Consider the following 25689-nt stretch of genomic DNA (forward strand, 5'->3'; position numbering starts at 1 on the left):
AGTGAGAAGCAAAGGCAGAAGCCACTAGGCTCTTCCAGGTGCCCCCAAAGTGCCTCAGGGCATGGGGCCCTTGAAGCGGGTTCTCTCTGTGAGCTAACTACAGACCTGATGCAGCAGATCCCGACACTGAAATGGCTGGAGATTCCTGATTAGGCTGCTCTATACTCTTTTCTTTTAAACCCACTGCCTTATTTCCCTAAGTGCTCAATTCAGAAGAGTAATTTTCTCACCTGAGGAGAGAGCCATGGCTACTGCATTTAGTGGAAAAATTGAGGATGAGGTCATTTGATGGGGGGGTGGAGGGAGTGCTGTTTTACAAAATCAAACAAGGTATTTCCAATCTCCTCCAAGGAAGCCGTCCTTGATCCTGAGTCAGGTGTTTTCATAAAGACCTGTGCTTTCCCAGTTATGGGAGTTAAGGTGCAATTGTGATTTCTTGTTGACTTGCTCTGGCTTCCCTCATTGACTATAAGCTTGTAGAAGGCAGGAACACTATTTTGTTCACAATTGTATCCACACTGCCTTGTATGTGTTGAAATCAAAGGGTTATTTTTATACCTAATTCATAACCCAGACTCAGGGAAGTTCTGAAAAGAATGATTTTTTTTTTCACTTTGATGCCTGATGCTATCTTCTTTCTTGCTAGTATCTACAATTTGGAAGGCTGCAGACCTCTATCTGGAGGACAGAACTTTAGTATTAAGGGCAAGTCAAACAAGCTGTTGCCCTGAGCTGATGTACCACCTGCCCTGGGCCAGTTGTTTTTGCTACCCACTTAGCATTCTTTTCTTAGAAACTTTACTCAAAATGCAACCATGTGGCTTAATAAAAAATTTCAAAAATGACACAGAAGAGAAATACTTTCAGATATTGTAAAATCACTTTTATTTTTTACTGTACCCAACATCTTAGTGACCCATATATGACTGACTTGGGAGAAAAAAATGTGGTTTTAGGACTCCTCTGGTCTTCTGTAGAGAGGAATCACAGAACAGAGAAGAAAGCTGAATCATAAGATCATATGGTAAACATTGTCTCAGGAGTTGTTCTGAAGCTTAAAGGGAATAGTTTGCAGACAAATGAAAATATGTACTTCTTTATGGAAAGGGAGGATAAACATTGGAACTCTATCCTAAGGGCCTGTAAGATTAAAAAATCAGTATGTCAAATTCACAGATGATTACTTTATAGTGGATTATGAAGAGGAATTCAAAAATGTTCGGAGCCCTTAACCTATGAGGCCAATTTAATGGAAGAACTCTCGTTTCCACTTCAGGGACAGAACATGGTGTTAGGTAAGTGGCTTATCTGACCCAATGTGGAATTTATGACTTTTATACTCCTCCAAGGCACATAATGGATGGTTAATGAGTTGAAGCCTAACCAGCCACTGACCCTTAATGGTGTTATGAGACTCAGCTCTGGGAGCCGGCACTCCAGAACCCCAGGTTAGAGGAGCAGAGGAATGTGTAGGCAGGAATAAATTTCTGATTCCTATCTCTTTGGTACACAGTCCCTTTGAAGTCCTGTCTGTGGACTAAAAAACTGGTTCTCAGTCATGAGAAATGAGTTGCATTTCTGAGATATTTCCAACTATCTCTACAGTCTGATGTTTGGGAGCAAAGGACAGGATCCTCTTTTGGGGACTAAGTGAGTGAACTGATTAAGTGCACAGCAAGGAGCAAGAGGCCCTCTCATTAGCTGGACACTGAGACTGAAATTCCTAGTGATTAGAGTGAACTTGGAGAAGCTGAGCTTGTGGATGGATGGGATACAAGGGACATGGGGGTCTGAAACACTTGTTTTGTGGGACTGTAGAACACAAAGGTAATGTCTCTTCCTTTCTCCTCCCCACCTTTCCTCCCTTAGGAAACCCCAGTAGTATAGGTTGCCTTCAACCAAAGAGCTGTTTCCATTTAACAATTATGTGCATTGCACTTTTCTGCTTGCTGAACAGCAAACTGGCTTTCCTCCTCTTTGTTCTTCTCTTTCTGCCTATAGGGCAATTTCCGCCTCTCTATTTTGCAAGGCTTGTAGTTCAGATACAGTGCTATGGTGATAATACCCACTCCAAGGGCAACGATAATGATGACAAAGATGGTGGAGCTGATTCCTTCATCCAGTCCTGCCCAAGCACAGAAGAGAGAGCTCAGAAGGTTACAGGGCAAGAGAGTCCCCCCTCCCTGAGCCTGCCACATTCACCTCTCAGTCTCACCCTCCCCCGCCCACTGGAATTTTACTTCTTCCCAGGTTTGGATAAGAATCCCAACACCCCCAGGCCCCCACCCCCACCCCCCGGGGAGCCACAGTCACCTTGAACAAGGACAGCAATGTCTTTGCTGACAGAGCCCAGCTGGTTAGTGGCTGTGCAGCAGTAGATCCCCGTGTGGTTCTGGGTTGCCTTCTGTGGCTCGTCAAGGTTGAAGATCACTCCATTCCAGGTACATACCAAGGTTGGAGTTGGGTTTCCCTTTGGGATGCAGGCAAGCATCTGCTCTGTCCCTTTCACCCACGTCTGGTTGCCAGGGCAATCAGATTCCTCTAACCGAGGCTGGTCTGGAAATGACAGTCCCCCAAGGGGCTGAGCTCAGTGTGCCACATTCCTTCCTCACCAAGATGTGATGTTCTCTCTCCTCCCCTAATTCAAATGCTGTGTCCCTTCTACCCAACAGCTTTCCTTTCTAAGGGAAGGACCACTGTTGTCTTTCCTTTCCCAGCAGCAAAAGAGTCTGAGATGCAGCAAAGGCATTTTAATGGATTCAGACTAAATGATATGGACTGTCCTGTCAATGGTGGCTTCCCTGCTTCCCATCTTTGCTTCTCAGTGAGGGAGGAGATGGGCAAGGGTGACCCCACAGACGAGGGATTTTCTACTTTTCAAAATACAAATTCTTATGTGGAAATTTCCCTTCTCAGCATAAACTCTCAACTATCACTTCCTGTGTTCTCGGCCATCAACCCTCAACTAATACCACCTGATCACCTTGCAGTCTCTTTTCTTTTTTTATTTTTATTTACTTATTTTTTTGCAGTCTCTTTTCTGTTCCCAGTTCCCCCTCATGTTTCTCCCAGCTTACTTTCCTGGGGCTAAGATAAGCTTGGGGAACTTTAATTTTATTTCCTCCTTTGATTATTTTATTTTAATGAGAAAATTGTAGCAACTCTAATAATGAAGTTGCTGGCCAGGACTTCTGGAAATGAGAGACTATTATACCCCTTTTTGACAAGAAAGCTCAGGCCTCTACTCACATAAGACATGGAGCTGCATTGTAGTAGTTTTGATTAACCGTTGACCCTGAACCTCCAAAGAGGCCTCACAGGAGAAATTTCGGCCATTATCTTCCTCCCTGGCGGTAAGTAAAAGCCAGGCAGGCTCCCCAGGCGCAGGGAGGTCTGGGGCTCCCTTCAGCCGAAGAGTAGGACTGGGTGATGTTAATACATGCCCTGAACAGGTCACATTAATGTCCGTCCCTGCCGATGGGTATAATTCTTCTATCTCTAAGACTGGTGGAGGGAAGCCTGTAAGAAAAGGAAAAGAGAACCAAACATATTTCTCAAAACTCACAGCTATTCTTGCTGCGGATGGTGTGGTATCTAGGCAGACAAGATGGGAAAGATTTTGGATACCCTACTGCTTCTGTGCTGAACGGCAGGAGCAGTGAGATTTGGGAATTTCATAGCTCTTCTTACAACAAATGCAGTGTGCTACATTTGGCTATGCCTCTGTGGCAAGGACAGCAAGATGGCTTTTCATCTTAGAGATTTCCTCTTTACCTCAAAAAGGTGTTCTAGAAACAAGCTGAAGGACCCAAAATCACTCTGTAAATAGGATGGCCTAGAGAAACCAAGTGAAGGCTGAACTATTGTCTCAATGCATGTCTCCAACCTGCCTGCACTCATCGGACAAAGCTCACTTGAGAGTGTACCTAGGAAAGGTTAGTAGGGATATTTGCTGTTGAATCACCAAGACTTTACTATGGAAGTTTTCAGGGGCAGAGAAACCCCCCACCTTTACCCTCTGAGGAAGGAAAAGAGGCAGGTCACTTACTATAGACATGCACTGGCTCTCTTGTTTTCTGTTCCATTGGACCCAGAGATACAAGGCAAGACAGCTCCTGATCACCAGTCTCCATGGCCCGAATGGTGGCATTGGCCCATGCCATGTCTCCTTTCCAGGAGACAAAAGGGCTCAGCTCCTGGTCTCCCAGGAACATGTAGAACATGACCTCTCCGGCTGGGAACACCCTAGTCAACTCACAGCTCACAGCCTCGGCCATACCAATCTCCAGAAGTGGGGAGACCCAGATTTGGGGGCTCTGAGAGAATTCTGCCAAGAAATGAAGGAAAGAAAGGAGAAAAGCCATGATAAATCATGTGCTATATAGGATCTCCACAATATAGGAAGGGAGTGTGGCTAAAGGCTCTCTGTCCCCCAGGGTAAGTTTAAGGCCCAAGTAGAGATAGAACTCAATTACCCTCATATCCTCATCTTAAACTCTGTGGGAACTTAGTCCTAAAGGCCAAAGTAAGACAAGGAAACGAGCCTCAGGCTCCTTCCACAACCTAGGCTCTGACTCACCAAAGATCCGGAGTACCTTGATGGCTGAACTACTGTGAAAGAGCCCTCCACCATGTGAACTCAAGTCCAGTTCTGCACGGCATGAGAAATTACACCTGTCATCCTCCCTTTGGGCTTTGACATTAATGGTGACCTCAGCTCTTTGGGAGGCCACATCCAAGTTCATAAAGTTCTTTCTATGTAGTTCTTGGTTACCCTGGAGAAGGGTAAGGGTGAGGTTCTCCAGAGGTGCTACACTGGGTACTTGGCACTTCACTGTACACGCTTCATTCACGGCTACCCATGCAGGCTGCAGGTCCAGGATCACCTGCTCTGGCGGCTCTTTAAGACAAAAGGGGGGGCTTGATGAGAGAAGGATATTCACCTCTTCAGAAAGAAATGATATAGGACAGAAGGCCTGTGAAACAAGGTGACTGTGACCCTTAAACCACCTGGTCAACAGTGTCAGCTTTCTGCCAACCCTGCCCTACATGGAACAAGTCAGTCTTCTGGCTCTTCTTCTGCCCATGAAAGGTGGCTAAAATCATAGTCAAGAAAATATGACCGTTGAAGGGGAAGTCCCTTGCATTGATTGTTGCTGCCTTTCTGGAGAACTTTTATCTCTTACCAGAGGTGCTTCACAGGTATGAGCAGCTTCTGAGGAGCTCCTTAGCATCATACAAACTAGTTTACCAAGCTTTTATCCCACAGAAATCACTTATTTTTACAGCCATATCTTTGCCAGTGCTATTTGCCCACCTGAAAGACCTTCCTCACCCATTCTCATCACTTCAAATCCTTACTATTATGCAGGAGTGAAGCTCAAGAGTCCCTTTTCGATGAAGACTTTCTCCAACTACCCTAGCCCCAAAAGACCCTCCTTTCTCCAATCCCTATTTAAGAATTTGTGTCAAATAATTTAGCACTAATCATATACTATAAACTAGCACTATTAGTATATGCCTCCTATACTTGAACATATGCTCAAACACAATGTCTGGATATCCTCTATGGTCTGCTCCTAATTTAAAATCCTACACCAAAGGGAAATACAAGTAATTGGCTCTAAAATTCCTACAGTATAACAGAAATCTCTATTAAGGTCCCTAATTCTCTCCCCTAAAAGAAATCTCTAATTTTTCCCTAGATAAGACATAGTCTTATTCCCCCATTCTTCCCTTCTTCCTCAGCCTTACTCACGATACACAGTGATGCCAAGGCTTGTGTCCTTTTGGATCCCTGCACAAGAGAAGAAGCACTGCAGAATAGAATTCTCTGTGACATCCTCCAGGAGAAACTCCTTCCACTGTGGTCCTTTGTCCACCTGGGTTTTCTTTAAGAAAGTCTCAATCCCACTGGGTCCAGGGTCTGGACAGGTAGTGCTGCAGTTGACCATTAGGGACTGTCCAAACTTTACCAGGGCCTGATCTGGCCAAACAGAAACCTCAAATATCTCTTCTGTCGCCCCTGAAATGATCAAGCACATATGCCAAAGACTTTGGTGATGACCACAAGACCCAAATAAAATACAAAGCCTATTCTATTTGATGGTTAGAAATAAGAAAGCTACCCTGAAGAAAAAATTACAAGGAACCAGACAAAAAAAAAAAAAAAAAAACCCTTAATGAACAAGTTAGCACCCTGATTCCACCACCATTCTCTCCACTCATCATCTTTCTAGGATCTGGAGTTCTCTATTAGTGTCACCTTGGAAACTATGGAGTTCTTAAAACTCATGCCTAGGAAACCATTCTCTTTCTGAGCTTCCAGTGTCTTGGAAGCTCCCAGAATTGGCTGCTGAGGGCTCTCAAGGGGTTATTAGGCCTGGAGAAAAGAGCTTTGTTACTTATACCTCAAAGAAATGTTTATTTGAAATTATGGTCTAAAGGTTGCCTTCACCAGAATCACCTGGGGTGCTTGTAAAACTGCAGATTCTAGTTCCACCTCAGACTGAATGATTAAGAATTTGTGAAAAGGGGACCTGGAAATAATGCACGTTAACAGAACAAGCGTTCCTGATGACCCTTATGCACACCAAATTAGGAGAATCACTGGGCTAAAGGTGACTCCTAGGGTCATTACCTTCTCATGGAACTTTTCACCTCTCCTCAAAATGAGACTATTCCTTTTTGCTTTGCTACCAAGGCAACAGATGTTTTTGGGTGCTTAAGAGCTTAGTTTGTTAGGGAAATCTCAGGTACAAGGAGAGAGACATCAGGCAAATTTTAAATGCCTGACATAGGTGAGAAAGGCAGTCTCCTGAAGGCTTTCCTACAGGTCCCATTAGCTACTCCATGTCCACCATCTGTTTCATCTCCCAAATACCAGACCCTTCTAGGAATATACAGCTCATGTAGCAGTGTTACTCGCTAAGGCTCCAGTTCCCTTCCAAAGAACTCGCTCCTCACAACTGAGCTATGGGCCCTCTCCTATCAAGACCCTATTGTAGCTTTTCATGACACCAAAGGTGGCAAAAAGAGGCACGCCTGGGTGGCTCAGCCGCTGGGCATCTGCCTTTGGCCCACGGCATGATCCCAGGATCTGGGATCGAGTCCCACATCGGGCTCTCCGCAGGGAGTCTCCTTCTCCCTCTGGCTGTGTTTCTGCCTCTCTCTCTCTCTCTCTCTCTGTCGCTGTGTCTCTCATGAATAAATAAATAAAAATCTTAAAAAGGTGGCAAAAAAAGTAAAAATATTCTCAAAATAGGAAAAATAGGACAATCCTCAGGCAGCAGGAAGTCAGGGAAAGAAGGCATATTTCTTAAGGCAGAGTTCTCTCTGATGGTCTATTATCCTGTCTCTGTATTTGGTTTCCTCAATTACAAGCCAGAGATACCTACAGATTCTGTGTCCTAATTGATCCCAAAATAGGAATCTCCCCCAAGGGTCCAGACAAGTAAATACTGAATTTTCACCTCACTACTTCTTTTTTTTTTTAATTTTTATTTATTTATGATAGTCACAGAGAGAGAGAGAGAGAGAGAGGCAGAGACACAGGCAGAAGGAGAAGCAGGCTCCATGCACCGGGAGCCCGATGTGGGATTCGATCCCAGGTCTCCAGGATCGCGCCTTGGGCCAAAGGCAGGCGCCAAACCGCTGCGCCACCCAGGGATCCCCTTCACCTCACTACTTCTTATTCTCTTTCTCATTAGCCAGCCACCTGCACCCTGGCACATATTGGCTAAAGAAACTATCCCGGGGACGCCTGGGTGGCTCAGCGGTTTGGCGCCTGCCTTCGGCCCAGGGTGTGATCCTGGAGACTCGGGATCGAGTCCCGTGTCGGGCTCTCCACATGGAGCCTGCTTCTCTCTGCTTCTCTCTCTGCCTGTGTCTCTGCCTCTCTTTCTCTGTATCTCTCATGAGTAAATAAATAAAATCTTAAAAAAAAAAAAAAAAAGAAAGAAACTGTCCAAAGAGCCTCACCTGGGAAAGGGATCAAGGCCAGCAGGGCCCAGACACAAAAGACTAGCAATTCCATCCTTGTGAGAAGGCCCAAAAGCTGGAGAGAAAGGAGAAAATAATGCTGGAGAAAGTGACCAAAGAAAAGAAAAAGGATATAGAAAATTATTTCTTTGATATTATCAAAGGTCATCCCCTTTCCCGAAACCGTGCATAATCTGGAGAAATTGTAGCAACAAGAGTAACAGTGATGTGGTGTGGGTGTACCAAAAGGACATAGGAAAATAATTATTAGCTATCAGATTAAGTGAGAGTCCTGTATAAGCCTGTATTGCACTTATCTGTTTACATATATGCCTCCATCTATTTGAGTCAATAGGCTGTTAGCATGAAAACATAAAAAAATGAAGTTTAGAGAAATGACACTGTTTATCTAGCACTGTCCAATAGAAAGTGACCCTGAATCTAGAAACATGGTCACTTAGAGTCCCATTCTCTGATGTAAGGGAGAAATGTTTCATCAGGGCTGTCTCCTCATGACCTCTATGAAATATCCCTCAAAATAATCCATCTCTTCCTGATCTGTTTCCATGTTCACCAATCAACCTTTAGATTATTACTCTGGCTAAGACTAAAATGTCTAATTCTCTTTTCTCCACCAATCTACATCAATTTTTATTCTTTCAAAATCCCACTCAAGCTAATTTCTTTTTTTTTTAAGGTTTTATTTATATATTCATGAGAGATAGAGGCAGAGACACCGGCAGAGGGAGAAGCAGGCTCCATGCAGGGAGCCCGATGTGGGACTCGATCCCGGGACTCCAGGATCACGCCCTGGGCTGAAGGCAGATGCTTAACTGCTGAGGCACCCAGGGCTCCCCTCTTCTAAGTTTCTTGACCAACCCTGTACCACTTCACAATCCGTCACTTTCTATACATGGCTATACCTCACTCTATGCCAACCATGATTTCTGAAGCTATGTATGTTAAAATGCAATTCATGTTAGTGAATTATTTTTAATGAAATTATTACTATGCTAGGAATTCTCTGAGGACAAGAGGCTATATAATTTACTTATCTTACATTTCCAGCACTTGGTGTAGTACCTAGCATACTATGGGTATTCCATTAAATGAACAATTACCCTCTAATTTTTTGAGGGTACTGGGTTTTACACAGGTATCTTTACTTATATGCTGGTCTGAAAGATGTTGTTTTCCGGGGGGGGGGGTTCTTTTATATACATGCATTAGATAATAGGCATATCAAAATTTATACTCCCTAGTAAATGTTACTCTTCAAATACTCTGGGAAAGGGACGCCTGGGTGGTTCAGCGGTTGAGTATCTGCCTTCGGCTTGGGGGTGATCCCGGAGTCCCAGGATCGAGTCCCACATCGGGCTCTTTGTGTGGAGCCTGCTTCTCCCTCTGCCTGTGTCTCTGCCTCTCTCTCTCTCTCTCTCTCTCTGTCATGAATAAATAAAATTAAAAAAAAATACTCTGGGAAAGCCATACATTTATTCCAGTAGTGACACAATTATTCATCTTTTTTGGAAGTGATTTAGAACTGGCTACACAAAAAAAATCAGTCGCTATTAAACTATTATTTTTTGAGCAAAAATGATATGACTCTGACACTTTATTCACTAGACTTAGCTCTGAGTCTCTTCCCAAGGAAGATCTCCTATCATTGAAGACATTCTAAAGTTACCCTAGACTCTGAAGGAAATTTCAAAATGAGTTTTAAGTGATAACAACTCTGAAAAAGTATAAGAGCTCTTAGTAGAATTGCTTATAGTCAAACATTATTTCAGCAAATAATTATCGAGCATTTACAGTATTCCATGCTCTTAGTGAGGTACTGAAGTTACCAAGATTTGTCCAATTACAATAGGAATTCCTAGAAGTTACTGGGAAAGACAAATACAAATCAAAATAACAATATTATGTCAAGTGTTCTAAAAATTTGGGGGGCGGTGAGTAAAATGAGAATTAAATGACTTAAGTCAAACCAATTGTTTAGCCCAATTCCTGGCTAAGATTCAAGAAGTTGGTGATGATGCTGATTGTGTCACTGTTGCTGATGCTGCCAATAATGATAATTGATCAAGGAGCATTGAGGAGGAAATCATTACTTCTCTCTGAGGAGTTGAGAAGGTTTATCAGAGAGAACTCCTTTGAACTGGGTTTTCTATTATGATTGGAAGTTTATTAGGGGATAAAGTGATATGGAGAAAAGGTCAGGCCAGACTTACTTGAGAAAATTCAAGAAGTTCAATATGGGTAGAGGGTAGCTTACAGGGAAAAGAATTGTGGGATAAAGTTAGAGAAGTACAGATATAATTGAGTAGGCAACTAGGAATTTACAGAGCTTTTAAAGCATGGGGGAGAGATGATCAGCTTTATTTTTCAAGATGACAACACTAGCAGTGTGTGGAAAAAAGAAAGATGAAGAGAAGATTAATGGCCATGAGATCTGTTAGAAGGCTACTGCAGTAATCCAAGGGCCTGAAGGCAGTAGCAGTTGCAAAATTTCTATACAGAAGATGTTCAGGGGAGCTCAGTTCCAGTTGGAAATAGAAGCTAAAGGTTGTGTTTGCATCATAAACATACTGGTTTTACTTAAAGTTTGTTACAGATCAATAAAAATAGCAGCGTTCTAAATTTTTTTCACATTTACATACTTAGAAATATCAATTATTCATATCTAATATTTTGAAAGTAGCATAGAAAGGGCAGAGGAAAATGGCATTCCCACTGTTTGACAGGCACGTATAACATTCATTTAGCTATATAATTAAAAAAAAATACCAGTCACATTAACTTGGACGCTTTTGGGACGTAAATTCCCATTTACTTTTTAATTTCTTGAGGTAAAGTGCTCTCCTCCTAACATTGACTCCAAGGTAGGCACTCACTATTGATCTATATCTCACTTCAATGACTCCTTCTTAATCACACCTTGTCTAATAGCTTTTAACATTTAGTAACCATATACTGTGTTTCAGGCACCATGCTGAGTGACTTCCTTTAGTTATCTCATAGCAAGTCTATGATTATTGCCACTTTTATAGATGAAGAGATGGGGTTAGGAGTTTGCCTTAGAGAGGTAAAGTAACTTACCCCAAATCACACACCTAATTAACAGGTGAAGTCAGGATTCAAATGCAGGCATGCTGACTACAGTGCAGTGCTTACCATTGCTCTACTTTTTAAAATAGTCAGTGAATCTAGATGATCTGTGCTTTGATGGGACCACAGTGCCACAAACCATTCTGCATCGAGGTTAACCCAAGAGCTCCTTCTATTTCATGTATCTCTCCTCAACTTGATTGTTACCTCTCTCTGCAAACCTCATCTTGCTATGAGTGAATCTTATGGATTATATTCTGCTCCTAGAGCCTTAGCTAAAAAAAAAAAAACAAACAAACAAAAAACAAAAAAAAAAACCACCATTTCTCGTCTTTGATCCCTACAAGTCATGTTAGTTGGGTTTTCCCTTTGGTTGCCACTACTATATGCCACATAGATACAAGAAAATGCGGCGGGCGGGGCGGGGGGGGGGTGGTGGTGAGGAGGGTGGGGAATGGGGAGGGGCGGGGGGTGGGATTCTTTTGTTCTCAGACTCCTGCACTGACCATACTTTGTTCTGTGTTGTTTCACGTGCTCCTTCCCCCTCAACTATCCCCACAGCTCTAACATTTCACCCTTGTTTTCACGTGGCAGGTTATGATCAGGTACTGGGAACGTACAATTTGACGTTCATTCATTTTCCTAAGAAGAAACCAAGCAGCATCTCTGAGGGGAAATGATTTTTAAATCTTTTTAAAATTCCTTTGGCTTACTTGCTCTGTAGCTGAGATCCCAAACTCAAGAGTTAAAGGGTCTGAAATCTTAGACCTACAATCCAGCCCCAAAAAGGGCTGCAGAGGGGCAGCCCCGGTGGCTTAGAGGTTTAGCGCCGCCTTCAGCCCAGGGTGTGATCCTGGGGACCTGGGATCGAGTCCCACGTCAGGCTCCCAGCGTGGAGCCTGCTTCTCTCTCTCTCTCTCTCTGTATCTCTAATAAATAAATAAATAATCTTAAAAAGGGGTGGGGGCTGCAGGAAGAGCGCAGGCAGTTGAGGGGAGCCACAAACACGGATCTGCCGCCGCGATTGCTCTGGCAGGGTTAGCCCGCCTGGATTTCCGGTTCAGGTCTGCCCGCCCCGCCCCCCCCCCCCTCCCCGGGTTTCTCGCAGTTTCCTAGCCAGGCGGTAGTCACACCCCACCCTCTACACTGTCTTTTCCCTCGAATTCCCTTGAATTCGTTTCCTGCTCTGGGGACAGTGCCCTCCACCTGCCCCGCCCCCGGGTTCAGGATACCTTCCTCCAGGCGCCCAGCACCACCAGCCTGCCTTCCGCCATGCCCAGGCCGCAGCCCGCGCCCCAGCTGCCGCCGCTCTCACTCCTCCTCGGGCCTGCTCGGCTACTGCCCCCCCCACCCCCGACTGTTCTGGCTGCTACAGTAGTTACAGACACTGAGGGACGTGGCGCTCGAGGCCCGGTCCCGCTCGGAAGGCGCCTCGGATCTCGCGCGCACCTGCGCACACACCGTGGCTCCCACGCTCTCGGCCGGATGGGCGCGGAAGCCTTTAAGGGCTGAAAGTATTTAAAACATTAAAGACGTGAGGGGGAAAATAATACATCGGTGAAGGCTCCTCAGGGTTTCCGGCCCGCTGCCGCGTGAGAAGGCGAAGCCCGCCACACCGGGTCAGACCTCCGCAGACTTGACGGGAAAGCCGGGAGGAGGCCCAGGCACGAGCGGCGGCACACAAGTCCTAAATCCTAGACCTAAATCCTCACTCAGGGCCGCTCCTCGCTGCTCCCGTGGCTCCTCCGCTGCCTCGACCGCCTCGCCGGGGTCCGCTGACTTGCCGGCAAACCCGCCACGCGCTCCGACCGTTTGGAACGCACCGCCAAAAGGGGGCGCGCGCGAGAGCTCCTGGCCCGAGGATTTCCTGATCTGCCTAGAAACTCGTGACGTCGACGCAGAAGCTTAGCAAGGGTTGGCCGGAGACAAGTGGGGCGGCCCAGGAAGCTAAAACCACAGGAGGGGTTTGCGGGGAAGATACGGGTAGAGAAGCCCGTATCTTGCTTGGCAGAGAGCGCATATTTGACCAAGGATAATAGCCACTAAATGAAACAAAGTGAAAACAAAAGAGAAAGGGTCGTTATGGCAAATAATGGCACTATAAGAAAAGCAAAGCGTCGTGCGCCCCTGTGCCTATTGGTCAGGTGGTACGACCTGAACAGGTGCGGGCCCGCGCGCGGGAAGCCGCTGCGCACGCAGCTTCTTTGACGTTGGGGCTTGTTACCTGCCTCGCTCAGAAATCCCGTTGGGGTCACGGAGGACTTTTCCTGGGTGTCCAGGGAAATGAGTACCTCGGAACCGTTTGCCAATATCCGAAAAGACCCTTTTGTGCCCTCCGCCCCCGTTTCTCCGCATACAAGTAACACGCTAGAGTGAAGGAGGATTCCCTTCCTCACTTGGTAAGGAACGTGCCTGCGCTCTTGCTCCCCCGCCCACGGGCTACCCATAAGCCGTAAGAATGGGGGTGAGTAAAATCCTCTGTTGCGCCCCCCACCCGAGACCCCTGTCCTCCGGTCATGCCGAACGTCTTCCGAGGCTCGTTTCTCAGGAACACGCTCCTGTGCCCAGACTGGGCCGTTCTCAGGGGCGTCGTGCTGTGTGCTTGGCTCTCCCTCGGTCCTCGTCTGACCGTGGGCCCTGGGCTGAGTTTTTGGCGCAGTGAACTTTGGGGATTTGGGAGTTTGTTTTCCGGGCACCAGTTATTACGTGCATTCCCCATCTCGTTCACTGTGACTCTTTTGAGGAAGGCACGACTGTTAACTCCATTTTATGGATAAAGGCTTATTTCTTCGAGGTAATGAGTGAGCGGCCTCTTGTTTGAGAAGCGTCTCTTGTACCCTCATTGCACTGATGCTTTGCATCCTTTCGTTCTGACAGTTTGAGGGAGAATGTCACGTGGAATAGAAGGTTTGGGGCCAGACGGACGTGTCTGTAAATTCCTCTTCCATTCTTACTAGCTTTGGGACTGTGGGCAAGTTACATAATTTCTAGTTCCTCTTCCGTCAAAAGGAACGACATTTATGTATATGAAAGTGCTTTCAATTGTTTTTGACACTAAATAGGTGTTCAATAAAGGGTCGTCTGTTTTCCTTTTGCAATCACAGAAAGGCCTTTCCTGACTACTCCCCCTAAAACTGCCAGGGTTTATTCGAGCCTAGTTGGTGACACCTATCATAGCCACCCCTTCAAGCTACTCTCATTTCTCTTTTATGGTTTTGAATGGGTTTTGCTCATTCATGTTGAATATTTCTGCAGGGGCGCCTGGGTGGCTCAGTGGTTGAGTGTCTGCCTTAGGCTCAGGTGATGATCCTCAGGTCCTGGGATTGAGTCCCACATCAGGTTCCCCATTGGAAGCCTGCTTCTCCCTCTGCCTATGTCTCTGCCTCTCTTTCTGTGTCTCTCATGAATAAATAAAATCTTAAAAAATATATTTCTGCAAAATGTTACCCAATCAACATCATAATCACCCCTTGCTGGAAACCACAGGATTTTTATTTTCCAGCTGCTTATTTTTATGAGGTACTTTTGAATGTCATTTTTTTAAATGTCATTTTCTATTTTGTCACACACGTATACTCTTGTCCTTTTCCCAATTCCTCAATGGCATATCAACCTTAACTTTAGTTTCTTCAATTAAAATCTTAAATGTTAACGTTTTAAGGCTGTTGTGTGATCCCATCTACTAAAAGTAGCTATATTATATAAAAATGTTTTTTTAAGCTTTATTTATTTATTCATGAGACACACACACACACACACACACACACACACAGAGAGAGAGAGAGAGAGAGAGAGGCAGAGACACAGGCAGAGGGAGAAGCAGGCTCCATGCAGGGAGCCCCATGTGGGACTCGATCCCAGGTCTCCAAGATCAGGCCCTAGGCTGAAGGCAGCGCTAAACCACTGAACCACCCAGGCTGCCCTAAAAATGTTTTTTTTTTTTTTTTTTTTTTTAATTACAGTACTTTTAGAAATTGGTCCCTGGTAAATTGAATTTTGGCAAGGGGGCTTGCTTCAGTTGACCCATTTCTTTATGTGAATGGTGCTTTCCTAGGGAAGTAGAGAAATCATTCCTTCAAATGGATAATTGCTTTGGCCTGAGTAGTCATGGTTGTGAGAGTGGGTTATAGAAACCGTAGATTTGGGGCAGCCCGGGTGGCTCAGTGGTTTAGCGCCCGCCTTCAGCCCAGGGCATGATCCTGGAGTACAGGGATCGAGTCCCACGTCGGGCTCCCTGCATGGAGCCTGCTTCTTCCTCTGCCTGTGTCTCTGCCTCTCTCTCTCTCTCTGTGTGTGTCTCTCATGAGTAAATAAATTAAATCTTTAAAAAAAATAATAAACCATAGATTTGAACCTAACAAAAGCAGGAGAAACCACAGCTAGAGGGATGTCCTCTTCTGAAGTAGCATCTCCCTTTTGACTGCTTTACTTGGTTTCTGGGCTCCCCAAATCTGCTACTTCCCTGATCCCCCAAGACTCTTTTTCTCCTTACCTGTTTTTTATTCCTGGGGGCCATCAGTGCCCAGCTCATAGGCACATCACTTATAGAAGCTATATAGAGTCAGTACAGTCTTCATCAGAATTAGAAGAACAGATAAATTAATGGTTAAAATCAGGAGTTAGTATTAAGTGAATCAACCTTGGCTGGCCCATCAGAGTCAAGGTGAGGATAAGATCTGGGCTAAGGAGCAAACAAAGAAAAATCCAAGAATCTAGGTGGAAAGTCACAAATTGATAAAGTTTAAGAAAGCAAGAGCATAAAGCTTGAGAAACATTTGGGTGCCAAAGTTAGCTGTTACAGCTAAGCTGATTTTAACCTTCTGCCCTGATGTCTTAGCTCCTAATCAGGACTGACTTGGGAGTTCCCGGGTGGGGAAGCGGAGGTAACTTTTATTAGAGCTATTTCCTGAGCAGGCATTGTTTGTGCGCTGTCCTTGTCCTCCTAGAGTTCACACTAGAGGGGTGTGTGGATAGAGAGAGCCCTAAACAAAAGCTACAGCACAATATGATGATTACTCTTACAGAAATTTAGACTGAGTATTATGGAAAACAGAAAACAACAAATTGTTGATGGCAGTTGGAAGGTGGAGATAGAAAGTCCTGTAAGATTCCAGAGGTGGTGACATTTGAGTTGGCCTTGAAGAATAAACAGACACTTGCATGGGAGAGAACTGGGGAGGAACACTTATTCTTTTAATCAAAATGAACTGAGTACTTAACTTTGTGCTAGATATTGTCCTAGGTAGTGGGGATACAGCAGCAAGTCCCAGCCTTGGAGGAGCTTACTTTCTAGTGATGTCATTGGCAGAAGAATCACAGCATGAAATCACAGCATGGTGTGTTTCGGGAAGGACAAGTTCCATTGGGACATTAGTGGAAAATAAAGCTAGAGAGGTAGGACAAAGTAAGAGCCAATTATGCCATGTTGAAAAATTTAGATACAGACTGCAAGCCCTTGCTTTTTCAATGCTTTAGAGCTGTGGAAACCTTCCCACCAAAGAATCTTGCAAGGTAACTCAATATATAAAACAATAAAAGCAGAACTCCTTGTTGAAGCAGGGATGAAAGGTGAGGGTGGAGGAGAGGATCTCCCAGTGCTGCCCTCTCTTCTCTTGGGTCGTCAACAACAGTTCTGAGAAACGTGAAGTACCACGGTGGGTTTAAGGCCCACTGCTGAATGTAATTAATGGTGGGCACACAAATATAGGAAAATTGAGAGATGTGATCAGATTTGCTGTCTTGGGATAAAATTGTCAGGAGGGATGGGGTAGGATGGCTTATTAGCAGAGAAACTAGTTGGGTAGGTTATGGTAGAGATGCTGACAACCTGACTTACAGGTCAGAGATGCTGACAACTATGACCTATTGTACATAGGATAGATCCAAAACAGATTTAGGAGGTAAAACCACCAGAACTTGAAGACTAAGACTGAAAGAGAGCAAGAGCCAGAGGAGTAAAAGATGGTATCAAGACCATGGAATGGAAGTCTTTAAGGCTTTCTCTTTTCTTTTTTTTTTTTTTAATTTTTATTTATTTATGATAGTCACACACAGAGAGAGAGAGAGGCGCAAAGACATAGGCAGAGGGAGAAGCAGGCTCCATGCACCGGGAGCTCGACGTGGAATTCGATCCCGGGTCTCCAGGATTGCGCCCTGGGCCAAAGACAGGCGCTAAACCACTGCACCACCCAGGGATCCTGGCTTTCTCTTTTCTATTTACCTCTTTGCATTTGACTGCAGGTGTCCTGGGCATCTGGTTGGGTCACTCCATCTTTGGCTTTCATCTGCCTACAAGACCAGTTTGAAATATCAGCAAGGCAGGGTTGGCCCTTCACCATGTCCTCATGCCCTAAGTCAGGATAGATACAGATAGGAGAGGAGACTGGGAGGGAGGACAATGAGACGTTGATTTTGGACAGATGATTTTAAATGACCTATGGGGCATCTAGCAGTAAATTGGAAATATGGATCTGAACCTTGGAGAGAGGTGGTGATTGGAGTTAGAGATTTAGGCTCATCAGAAAAGTAGACAGTAATTGATGGGACGGGGGTAGATGAGTATGTCTGGGTAGGTCATGTATACAGAAAAGAGCTATAGATAGAACCCCAGGGATAGGCACATTTAGGGACCCAGTGGAGACTCTTGCCTTATCTTTCCTCTGTCTTAGTGGTCTGTTTTCAGTTATGGTGGTAACTCTGAGGCCAAATTCAAGAGCCAGGAGGTCGCCTCTGAAAGGGTCTGGGAAGTGGCTAGGAAGAAGACTCAGACCACAGTTTCACCCAGGTCTCTGAATATGCTGTGACCTTCTGCCTTGCATGAGGAGGGAACAATTGATAGAATCATGCCCTAAAACTTGACTCTGGCGACTTCAGGAGTGTCACGTGGGCTGTAGACCTGAAGTTCACTTCTTGAATCCTGGTATTTACTCCCACTACTGGAAGACACTACTCTTCTTGAGTTTTACCTGCCAGACTGTGTTGACTATTAAAATATGTGTATTGAGAACTGACTTTGTTGTATACATAGAGAAGTAGTTTTGTACTCTTGATGATCCAGCAAAATTGATTCTGATTCTGTTCACCCTGTACTGTTTCATGCCTTTGAGTCTTAACTCTGTTTCTTTGCCTCATCCATTTGTAGCATTTTTTTGCATAACATCCTCCAAAGAAGCCTTCACTAATAACTTTCCTACGTTAAAGACCCCTCCTCTGTTTCCCCATGGTACCTTATGAATACCTTCATCTTAGCAATTGTCACATGGAGAAATGATCTATTTCTGCATTTATCTTTACTAGAAGATGTCAGGAACAGGCACATAGAAGCTGCTCAATAAGTGCTTCTCAAATGGTGAATACAGCATCTGCTGCTTTGCCATCTGGGCCTTCTGCTGCTCTGACTGGGCAGTGCCCCAGGCCTGTCTCACCACCAAATCTGTGTGGAAGATGGATGTGTCAGCTGCTTGGGGTTCCACCTAGGACAGGCTCCTGGTACAGCCCCGGCAGTGCCACCATTGTGGTAAATGTTTCCCACCATAATCTGACAGTCCACATTGCTTCTTCGGAAATTCCAGCCTACTGAGGGCCATCATACTGAGCAGTGATCCTTTCCTGGCCTGCTCTAGGGGAAGTACTGGGTCATCTTGTTCCAAGGGCCTTTCTTCTAGGAATTCTTTAGGAGCTACTTTGCCCACCAAACAGCTGGATGAGGAAGCATAGAGCTCACACTGGGGATTGTCCCTTTGGCTCAGGTTTATTAAGTACTTTTTAAATACTTTGATAAATACTTTAGTACCATTAAGTCTCAGAGTGTCTGTAGATGCAACAGGGTCAGAGGTTATAGGAAACTCCTTCTTTTGAGACCATAGAATGTTTCAGAATAAAATTGTGAAAAATGGTCAGTAAGCAGAATAAATATCAAGGGACAAAAAGAGGAAGAGAAAAATGCATTCCAAGTCAAGGGAATAAAGGCGTGGGAATGTTCCCTCCGTGACTTCAGGTCCTGTAATTAGCTACACTGTTGGGTCCTGTGAGGGTGGCAGTGAGAATGGCTTCCCCTCCCCCATCTCTTTTGATTTTTGAGCATTAACTCAGTGTTCTCTTTTACAAGGTCTTGAATTGCCCCTAGTGATATATCAAATCCCATTTGCCTATTGGGTGACCACCAGTGGTATCTCCTTCAAATTGAAATGGTGCAGGAAACCTTTTTTTAAAAAGATTTTATTTATTTTATTTTTGAGAGAGAGGGAGAGAGCATGAGGGGAGTGGCAGAGGCAGAGTGAGAGAGAAAATCTCAAGCAGACTCCCTGCTGAGCTTGGAGCCTGACCTGGGGCTCCATCTCCATACCGAGATCATGACCTGAGCTGAAATCAAGAGTCCGACACTCAACTAACTGAGCCACCCATGCACCCCTCTAGGAAACCTTTCTAATTAATCGGGTTCTACCAGTTAACCTCCTTTTCTCTGAGTCCCCACAGAACTTGATTTTTAGTTTGAAAACTTTTTTTGTAAGTAATAACAGACCAGAGGTAATAGAGAAATAATAGCAATAAACAAGAAGGCTTATATAGTGGTTAAGTGCCTGGATTGTGGATTCCAGAGCCAGATCAGAACCAGGTTTGAATCCTAGCACTATCACAGTGAGAGTAAGTGAATCTCTCTGCCTTGATTTCTAAAATAGAGGTAAAAATTAGTATTTACCTCATATGCATTGTGAGGGATCAAGAGGTTACACATGTGTAAATGCTTAAAGTGTTACCTGTTCACTTGCCTACTATATAGGAAATCTTTATCCCTAGATATCTCTATTCCCCCCTAATACCTTGAGGATATTTTATCATAGCAATTAACTCATTGCTTATATTATTTATCATTCTCTCTACACTTAAAGATCGTTCACTTATTCAAACACATTTATCAAGTAGGTTATGACAGTGATTAAGAACAACACAATATACCCCAAATAATTGAACACAGGTATTTAAACAAACATATGTACACACACATTCATGGCAGCACTACTCACAATAAGAGATGAAAACAACCTAAATGTTTATCAACAGATAAATAGGTAAGCAAATTGTAGCATATCCATACAATGATATATTATTCAGCCATAAAAAGAAATGAAATACTGTTCCACACTACAACATGCATAAACCTTGAAAACATTATGCTAAATGAACAAATCCAGACACAAAAGTCACATGTTATATGATTCCATTTATATGAAATACTCAGAATAGGTAAACTTGTAGAGACAGAATGCAGATTGGTGGGTACCAGGGAATAGGAGAAGGGGTGAATGAGAAGCAACTGCCTAACAGGTATGGAATTTTCTTTTGGGATGATGAAAATGTTTTAGAACCAGGTAGAGGTGGTGGCTGTACAACACTGTGAATGTACTAAATGCCAATGAATTGATTGCTTTAAGATGGTTTTACATTATATATATCTCACCTAAATAGAAAAAAATAAAAAGAGAAAGAGTTCTTGCCTTCATAGAACTTGTATTTTAGTGAAGGAGCCAGATCAGACAGTAAACAATTCACATATAAACAAGCAATTACATAATTGTAATAATCACTTGGTGGGAAATAAAGTAAGAGTAGGGGGTGGAAAAGCTAAGAAAGAGCTGGAAGTAGAGAAGCTCTGAGGTTGGAAGGGGCTTAGCAGTTTGAGAAATTGCCAGGAGGACCTCTGGACTGACTCTTAGAGAACCAAACGCAGTGATTTTAAAATGAGCCCAAGGAGAGAAGCAGGAGCCAGTTCCTGCAAAAACTTACATGTCATGAAAAGGGAGTATGACATTCAATCTAAGAACAATGGGAAGCTGGAGAGGGATTTAAGCAAGGGATAAAGAGGACCTGAGTTACATTTAACTGTTTTATCTTTCCTTAAAATGTACGTATTAGCGTGTCTATTTTCTAGAGTAAAGGTTTTCTATAAGGTAGGTTGTATCAGAATTACCTGGGAGGCTTATTCTGTTATTTTTAAAACATTTTAATTGTAGTATAATTAACATATGGTGTTATATTAGTTTCAGGTGTACAATACTAGGAGGCTTATTCTTAAAATATAACATTGGAACCCATTTTAGTGTGTGTGTGTGCGCGCGCGCGTTGTATAGGGGTGGCTGGCAGGGATATTTTGGAATAGCTCCCCAGGGGATTTGCCCCGACTGCTTCCTCTAGAACTAGAGTTGCTCTAGGAACTTGAACGTCTTGAAATGGGATCCCTGGGTGGCGCAGCGGTTTGGCGCCTGCCTTTGGACCAGGGCGCGATCCTGGAGACCCGGGATCGAATCCCACGTCGGGGTCCCGGTGCATGGAGCCTGCTTCTCCCTCTGCCTGTGTCTCTGCCCTCTCTCTCTCTCTCTCTGTGACTATCATAAATTAAAAAAAAAAAAAGACTTGCTCTCTGAACGTCTTGAAATGGTCATTAATTGCATTATCATTAATTCTTTACCTACTTTACAGGGGTGGGAAGGGGCCCTGGCTTAGTGACTGTAATAATTCCAGTGGCCTGTTCTCAGACTGGCAGGCAACCCACTTTTAGGCAGAAAGAGAGAGTGATCTCTGAGAAGACAAGATCAAGGAGCAGCAAAGCAGCAGCAGAGCAGAGTTCATCTCTGGAGGAAAGATACCGGGAAGTACAGGTGAGCAGACCTGATTTCTAAAAGGATTGGAGGACTGTACTATAAACAGGATCTGGGGTGCTGCAGTGCAAGACTTGGTTAGAGATGAAAGCAACGAGAAATTACATAGTGAAAATCTATCTTGGCTACTCAAAATTGTTGTCTTGAGAAGCAACAGCATTGCTTTGGAGCTTGTTAGAAATGCAGAAGCAGTTGCACTACTAGATATTTATCCAAAGTACACACAAAAATGTGATTTGAAGGGGCACATGCACCCCAATGTTTATAGCAACAGAGTCCACAATTACCAAAATATGGAAAGAGCCAGATGTCCATCGAGGGATGAATGGATAAAGAAGATTTTATCTGTATATCTGTGTATCTCAAATAGAATATTACTCAACCATCAAGAATGAACTCTTGCCATTTGCAATGATGTGGATGGAACTAGAGTGTATTATGCTGAGCGAAGTAAGAGAAAGACAAAAATCGTATTTCATTCATGTGGAATTTAAGGAACAAAACAGATGAACACAGGAGGAGAGAAGGAAAAATAAGATGAAAATAGGCAAACCATAAGAGATTCTTGGCTCTAGAGAACAGAGTTGCTGGAGGGGAGGTGCTTGGACGGGGTGACTGGGTGATGGGCATTAAGGAGGGCACTTGATGTAATGAGCACTGGATGTTATGTGCAATTGATGAATCACTAAACTCTACCTTGAACCTAATAATACACTATATGTTAACTAACTTTAATTTAAATAAATAAATAAAAGAAATGCAGAAGCTTGAGCCTTACCCCAAACCCCAGGCATACTGAATCATAATCTGCATTTTAAACCAAAGCCCCAGATGTTTCTTTCTTTTTTTTTTTTTTTTAAGATTTTATTTATTCATGAGAGAGAGAAAGAGACAGAGACACAGGCAGAGGGAGAAGCAGGCTCCATGCAGGGAGCCCGAATGGGACTCGATCCCAGAACTCCAGGATCATGCCCTGGGCTGAAGGCAGCGCTAAACCACTGAGCCACCCGGGCTGCCCAAAAGCCCCAGATGTTTCTTGTGCTTATTAAAGTTTAAGAAGCACTGGCCTGTATCAGGGGGAGGAAACCCCAGATGACCAGCATGTAGGCTAACACAGCTGAAGGGCTTTATTTTGAATACCTTATGACACAGGATAGTGGTTTCTGAAAAGGTATTGAATTTTTTTTCCAATTAAGTACTATAAATCCTGGAGAAAGACCTTATTTAACTGCAGGGAGTTTTCTCACAAGGCAAAATTCCTCCCCCTAGAAACATTTCCTGTGGAGTAAAGTACTAGGCTTCTTTAAAGTGAGGCAGAGCCACGTTAAAAATATGCGATAAGAGCTCGGCGCAGGGCCAAGTCAGCCCGTCACACAGCTGGACTGGGTCTGGGGCAGCTGACGTCCCTTGGCAGCTCTGAGCCAGCAGGATGGGCTATTAAAGTGAAGCTGGTGGCTCTTCTGCCTCAGGAAACAGCTCTAAGCTGAATTTTTACTGCCTAAAACATAGAAAAGCGACTTAAGTCAACTATTTTCAGGGAGTGTAACTGGGAACCTCGGGGGGCGGGCTCCACGGGGCAGAGATCAGCAACTCCCCACGCATTCTCTGTTGAAGCCCTTAGGTGACCTTCAACCTCTGACCCCGCGCCTTGCACAGCGCTTCCTGCGCAGCTTTCCGCCTCCGCCCCTCCGGTCAAGGGCGGGCCTGAGGCGTGGGGGCGTGGCTGGGGGGGGCGGCTGGCGGTTAGGGGCGGTGCTTGCTGGGGGCGGGTCTCGCGAGGGGCGGGATTTGAGCGGCACCGTGGCATTGGACTGCAGGTTCTAGGCGGGGCCTAGCGCCGGGCTTGTTTGGGCGGGGCTGGGAGTTAGTTGCCGCCTCCGGGTAACTGGACTCCGGCGGCCAAACCTCCGGAGGCCGCGAGCGTCAGGCGGGCGTGCAGCAGATCCCGGATCCGGAATTGCCCGGGCAGGACCGGAATCAGGATCGGCCCTGCCCCAAACCGGGTCTGCGAGGAGGAACTTGAGAACTTGGATTGGGAAATCCCGGAACCCGGATCAACAAGCCCCAGAACCCGGAATTTAGATCGGGAAGTCCCGGAGCACGGATCGCGGAGCGGACTCGACACGGAGCCCGGAGCCCGGATCGCGACACCGCCGGACGGGACGGAGCGATGTCGGGCCGTGGCGCGGGCGGGTTCCCGCTGCCTCCGCTGAGTCCTGGTGGCGGCGCCGTTGCCGCGGCCCTGGGAGCGCCGCCTCCGCCCGCGGGACCCGGCATGCTGCCGGGACCGGCGCTCAGGGGGCCAGGGCCGGCTGGCGGCGTGGGGGGCCCCGGGGCCGCCGCCTTCCGCCCCATGGGCCCCGCGGGCCCCGCGGCGCAGTACCAGGTGAGCAGCGCGGCCGGGCGGGCGGGTGGCGCCGCGAGGTCGCCCGGGGCGATGGGGCGATGGGGCGATGGGGGCTGGAGTGGGGGCCGCGGGGCAGCCTCCGGGCGGGGCACGGGGGCCCGGCGTGCGGAGTGCGCGGGACGGGGTGCAGGGCAAGGCCGGGCGGCGGGGCAGCTCGGGGAGAGGGTCAGAGCGAGCCTGGGCTGGAGGGTTGGGGGCGGTTGGGAGGGTCTGGAGGTTTTCTTGGAACGGGGATTCTGAGTGAGAGGTGGAGGAACCGGAGCCCGGGAGCTGTGGGCGAGCGGACCGAGAAGTCTAGTGTAGGTCCTAGGGAAGGGGGCTCGGGGAAGTGCTGGGAAAGTTTTGCAAAAGGGCCCTCACGGAGAAACCAGGGTTACCCTGCCTTGGCCTTGGTCCCACTCCAAGTCTGCGCTGGGCTTTTTTTTTTTTTTTTTTCTTCTAGTTGGGAACTGGCAGAGTTCTAGCGTGTCTGAGATGGCTCCCAGCTGCTGATGGGGAGGAAGAAGGGCCTGGCTCCCCGCGGCCCGGGAGGTGGAGAACGGAGCAAGGGGACCCCAGCCTGTGCCGGGCAGGGTCTGCTCCAGGTCAGGCCCAGGAGCCCTCCCGTGGGGTGGCTCCGGGTTCGACCAGAGCTGGTGGTGGCCAGGCCTGAGGCAGGCGGAAAGCCCAGCCCGTTCTGGGCCGACTCTCCTTTTGGCTTTCTGCCTGGTGTCCTAGTGTCCAGGAGTTGGTTAGTGTGCAGGAGCAGAGAGGCTCCACTGAGCCCTGCTGGTCTGGGGCTGGAGGAGCCTGTCTGTGAGAGTTGCTTCAAAGAGTTCTGTCCTGACCCCTTTGGAGTTTGGCTTCCAAGAGAGCGCGTCTCAGGTTGCAGCTTCAAAGGCCGAGGAGAGGTAGAGACTCCATCCTTAGGGCCTGACCCTGCTGGTGGGGCTCATCAGTACCCCCCTCTCCAGTCCATTGTTTCTGGTTGCCCCAGAATGCTTGGGAATTGTGCCCATCCTTTTTTGCACTCTCTCTGCACTCTTATTTAGCCTTTAGGTTCTAGCAATGTCATATCCCAACCAACCCGTGTGCCCCAGCGTTTGGCACTGGCTTCTTTGCTAATCTCCCAAGGAAGCTGGGGTTGACTCTCTGGTCTCCAGGTAGAGGCTCCACAAATGGATCCTCATAGGATAGGATATGCTTATCTCCCTCGCCGCCCCCCTCAGAGCCCTGGGCCCTTACTTTCTAAAGAGACGCCTAACTGGGGACCCTGATTTTTCCCACTTACTCTTCATCCCCCCTCCTCTCTGTAAAGAAAACAAAATATCTGGGTACTGACAGAGATAATGCCAGTGACTCCCATCTTTCCCATCTTGCTTTCCCACTTGGGGATTCATGGGTCCAAGCTGATGCTGAGGGGTCTCGACATGAGTCATTACAGCCCCTGGGCCGGCTAGCTGAGCACAGGCCTTGGAGTCTCTCTGGGCCTTTGGTCTGAGAAGAGATAGGAGCCTCTCCAGTTGCCTTTGTTCAAAAGCTGTGAGCAGTGTGGCCTGG

The 25689-nt window shown here is 46.1% G+C and overlaps 2 protein-coding genes across 8 annotated transcripts in view; one reads left to right on the forward strand and one right to left on the reverse strand.

Moving 5' to 3' along the window:
* The window catches only part of SMARCD2 (SWI/SNF related BAF chromatin remodeling complex subunit D2), a 36445-nt gene that overhangs the window by 2475 nt on the left and 8281 nt on the right, over positions 1 to 25689 (forward strand). Inside the window, exon 1 of one of the 3 annotated variants that reach the window (XM_072781188.1) lies at positions 13289 to 13487. The exons of 1 other annotated variant lie outside the window; for it this stretch is intronic. Coding sequence is in view for 1 of the 2 variants with exons in the window: in XM_072781187.1 (XP_072637288.1) it covers positions 23914 to 24129 (216 nt within the window). In the remaining variant the exon portion in view is untranslated. Of the gene's footprint in view, positions 1 to 13288; positions 13488 to 23612; positions 24130 to 25689 lie in introns of those variants that run through there. One more of the 3 variants, XM_072781187.1, reaches the window with a different exon arrangement.
* Positions 862 to 12943, reverse strand: LOC140606987 (intercellular adhesion molecule 5-like). Of its 5 annotated transcripts, none has more exons than XM_072781182.1 (8): positions 12801 to 12943; positions 7981 to 8056; positions 5759 to 6025; positions 4580 to 4900; positions 4049 to 4327; positions 3250 to 3519; positions 2314 to 2556; positions 862 to 2125 (listed from the first exon to the last, which is right to left on the reverse strand). In XM_072781182.1, the coding sequence occupies exons 2-8, from the start codon at positions 8033 to 8035 to the stop codon at positions 1917 to 1919; spliced, it is 1644 nt and encodes a 547-aa protein (XP_072637283.1). In that variant the 5' UTR covers positions 8036 to 8056; positions 12801 to 12943; the 3' UTR covers positions 862 to 1916. The 5 variants fall into 5 exon arrangements, with proteins under 5 accessions (XP_072637283.1, XP_072637286.1, XP_072637284.1 ...); XM_072781185.1 differs by having other exon boundaries at positions 7981 to 8080; positions 12801 to 12815; XM_072781183.1 differs by lacking the exon at positions 12801 to 12943 and adding an exon at positions 12642 to 12793.

The sequence above is a fragment of the Canis lupus genome, chromosome 16 (genome assembly GCF_048164855.1).
Source record: "Canis lupus baileyi chromosome 16, mCanLup2.hap1, whole genome shotgun sequence".
Lineage (NCBI taxonomy): Eukaryota > Metazoa > Chordata > Mammalia > Carnivora > Canidae > Canis > Canis lupus.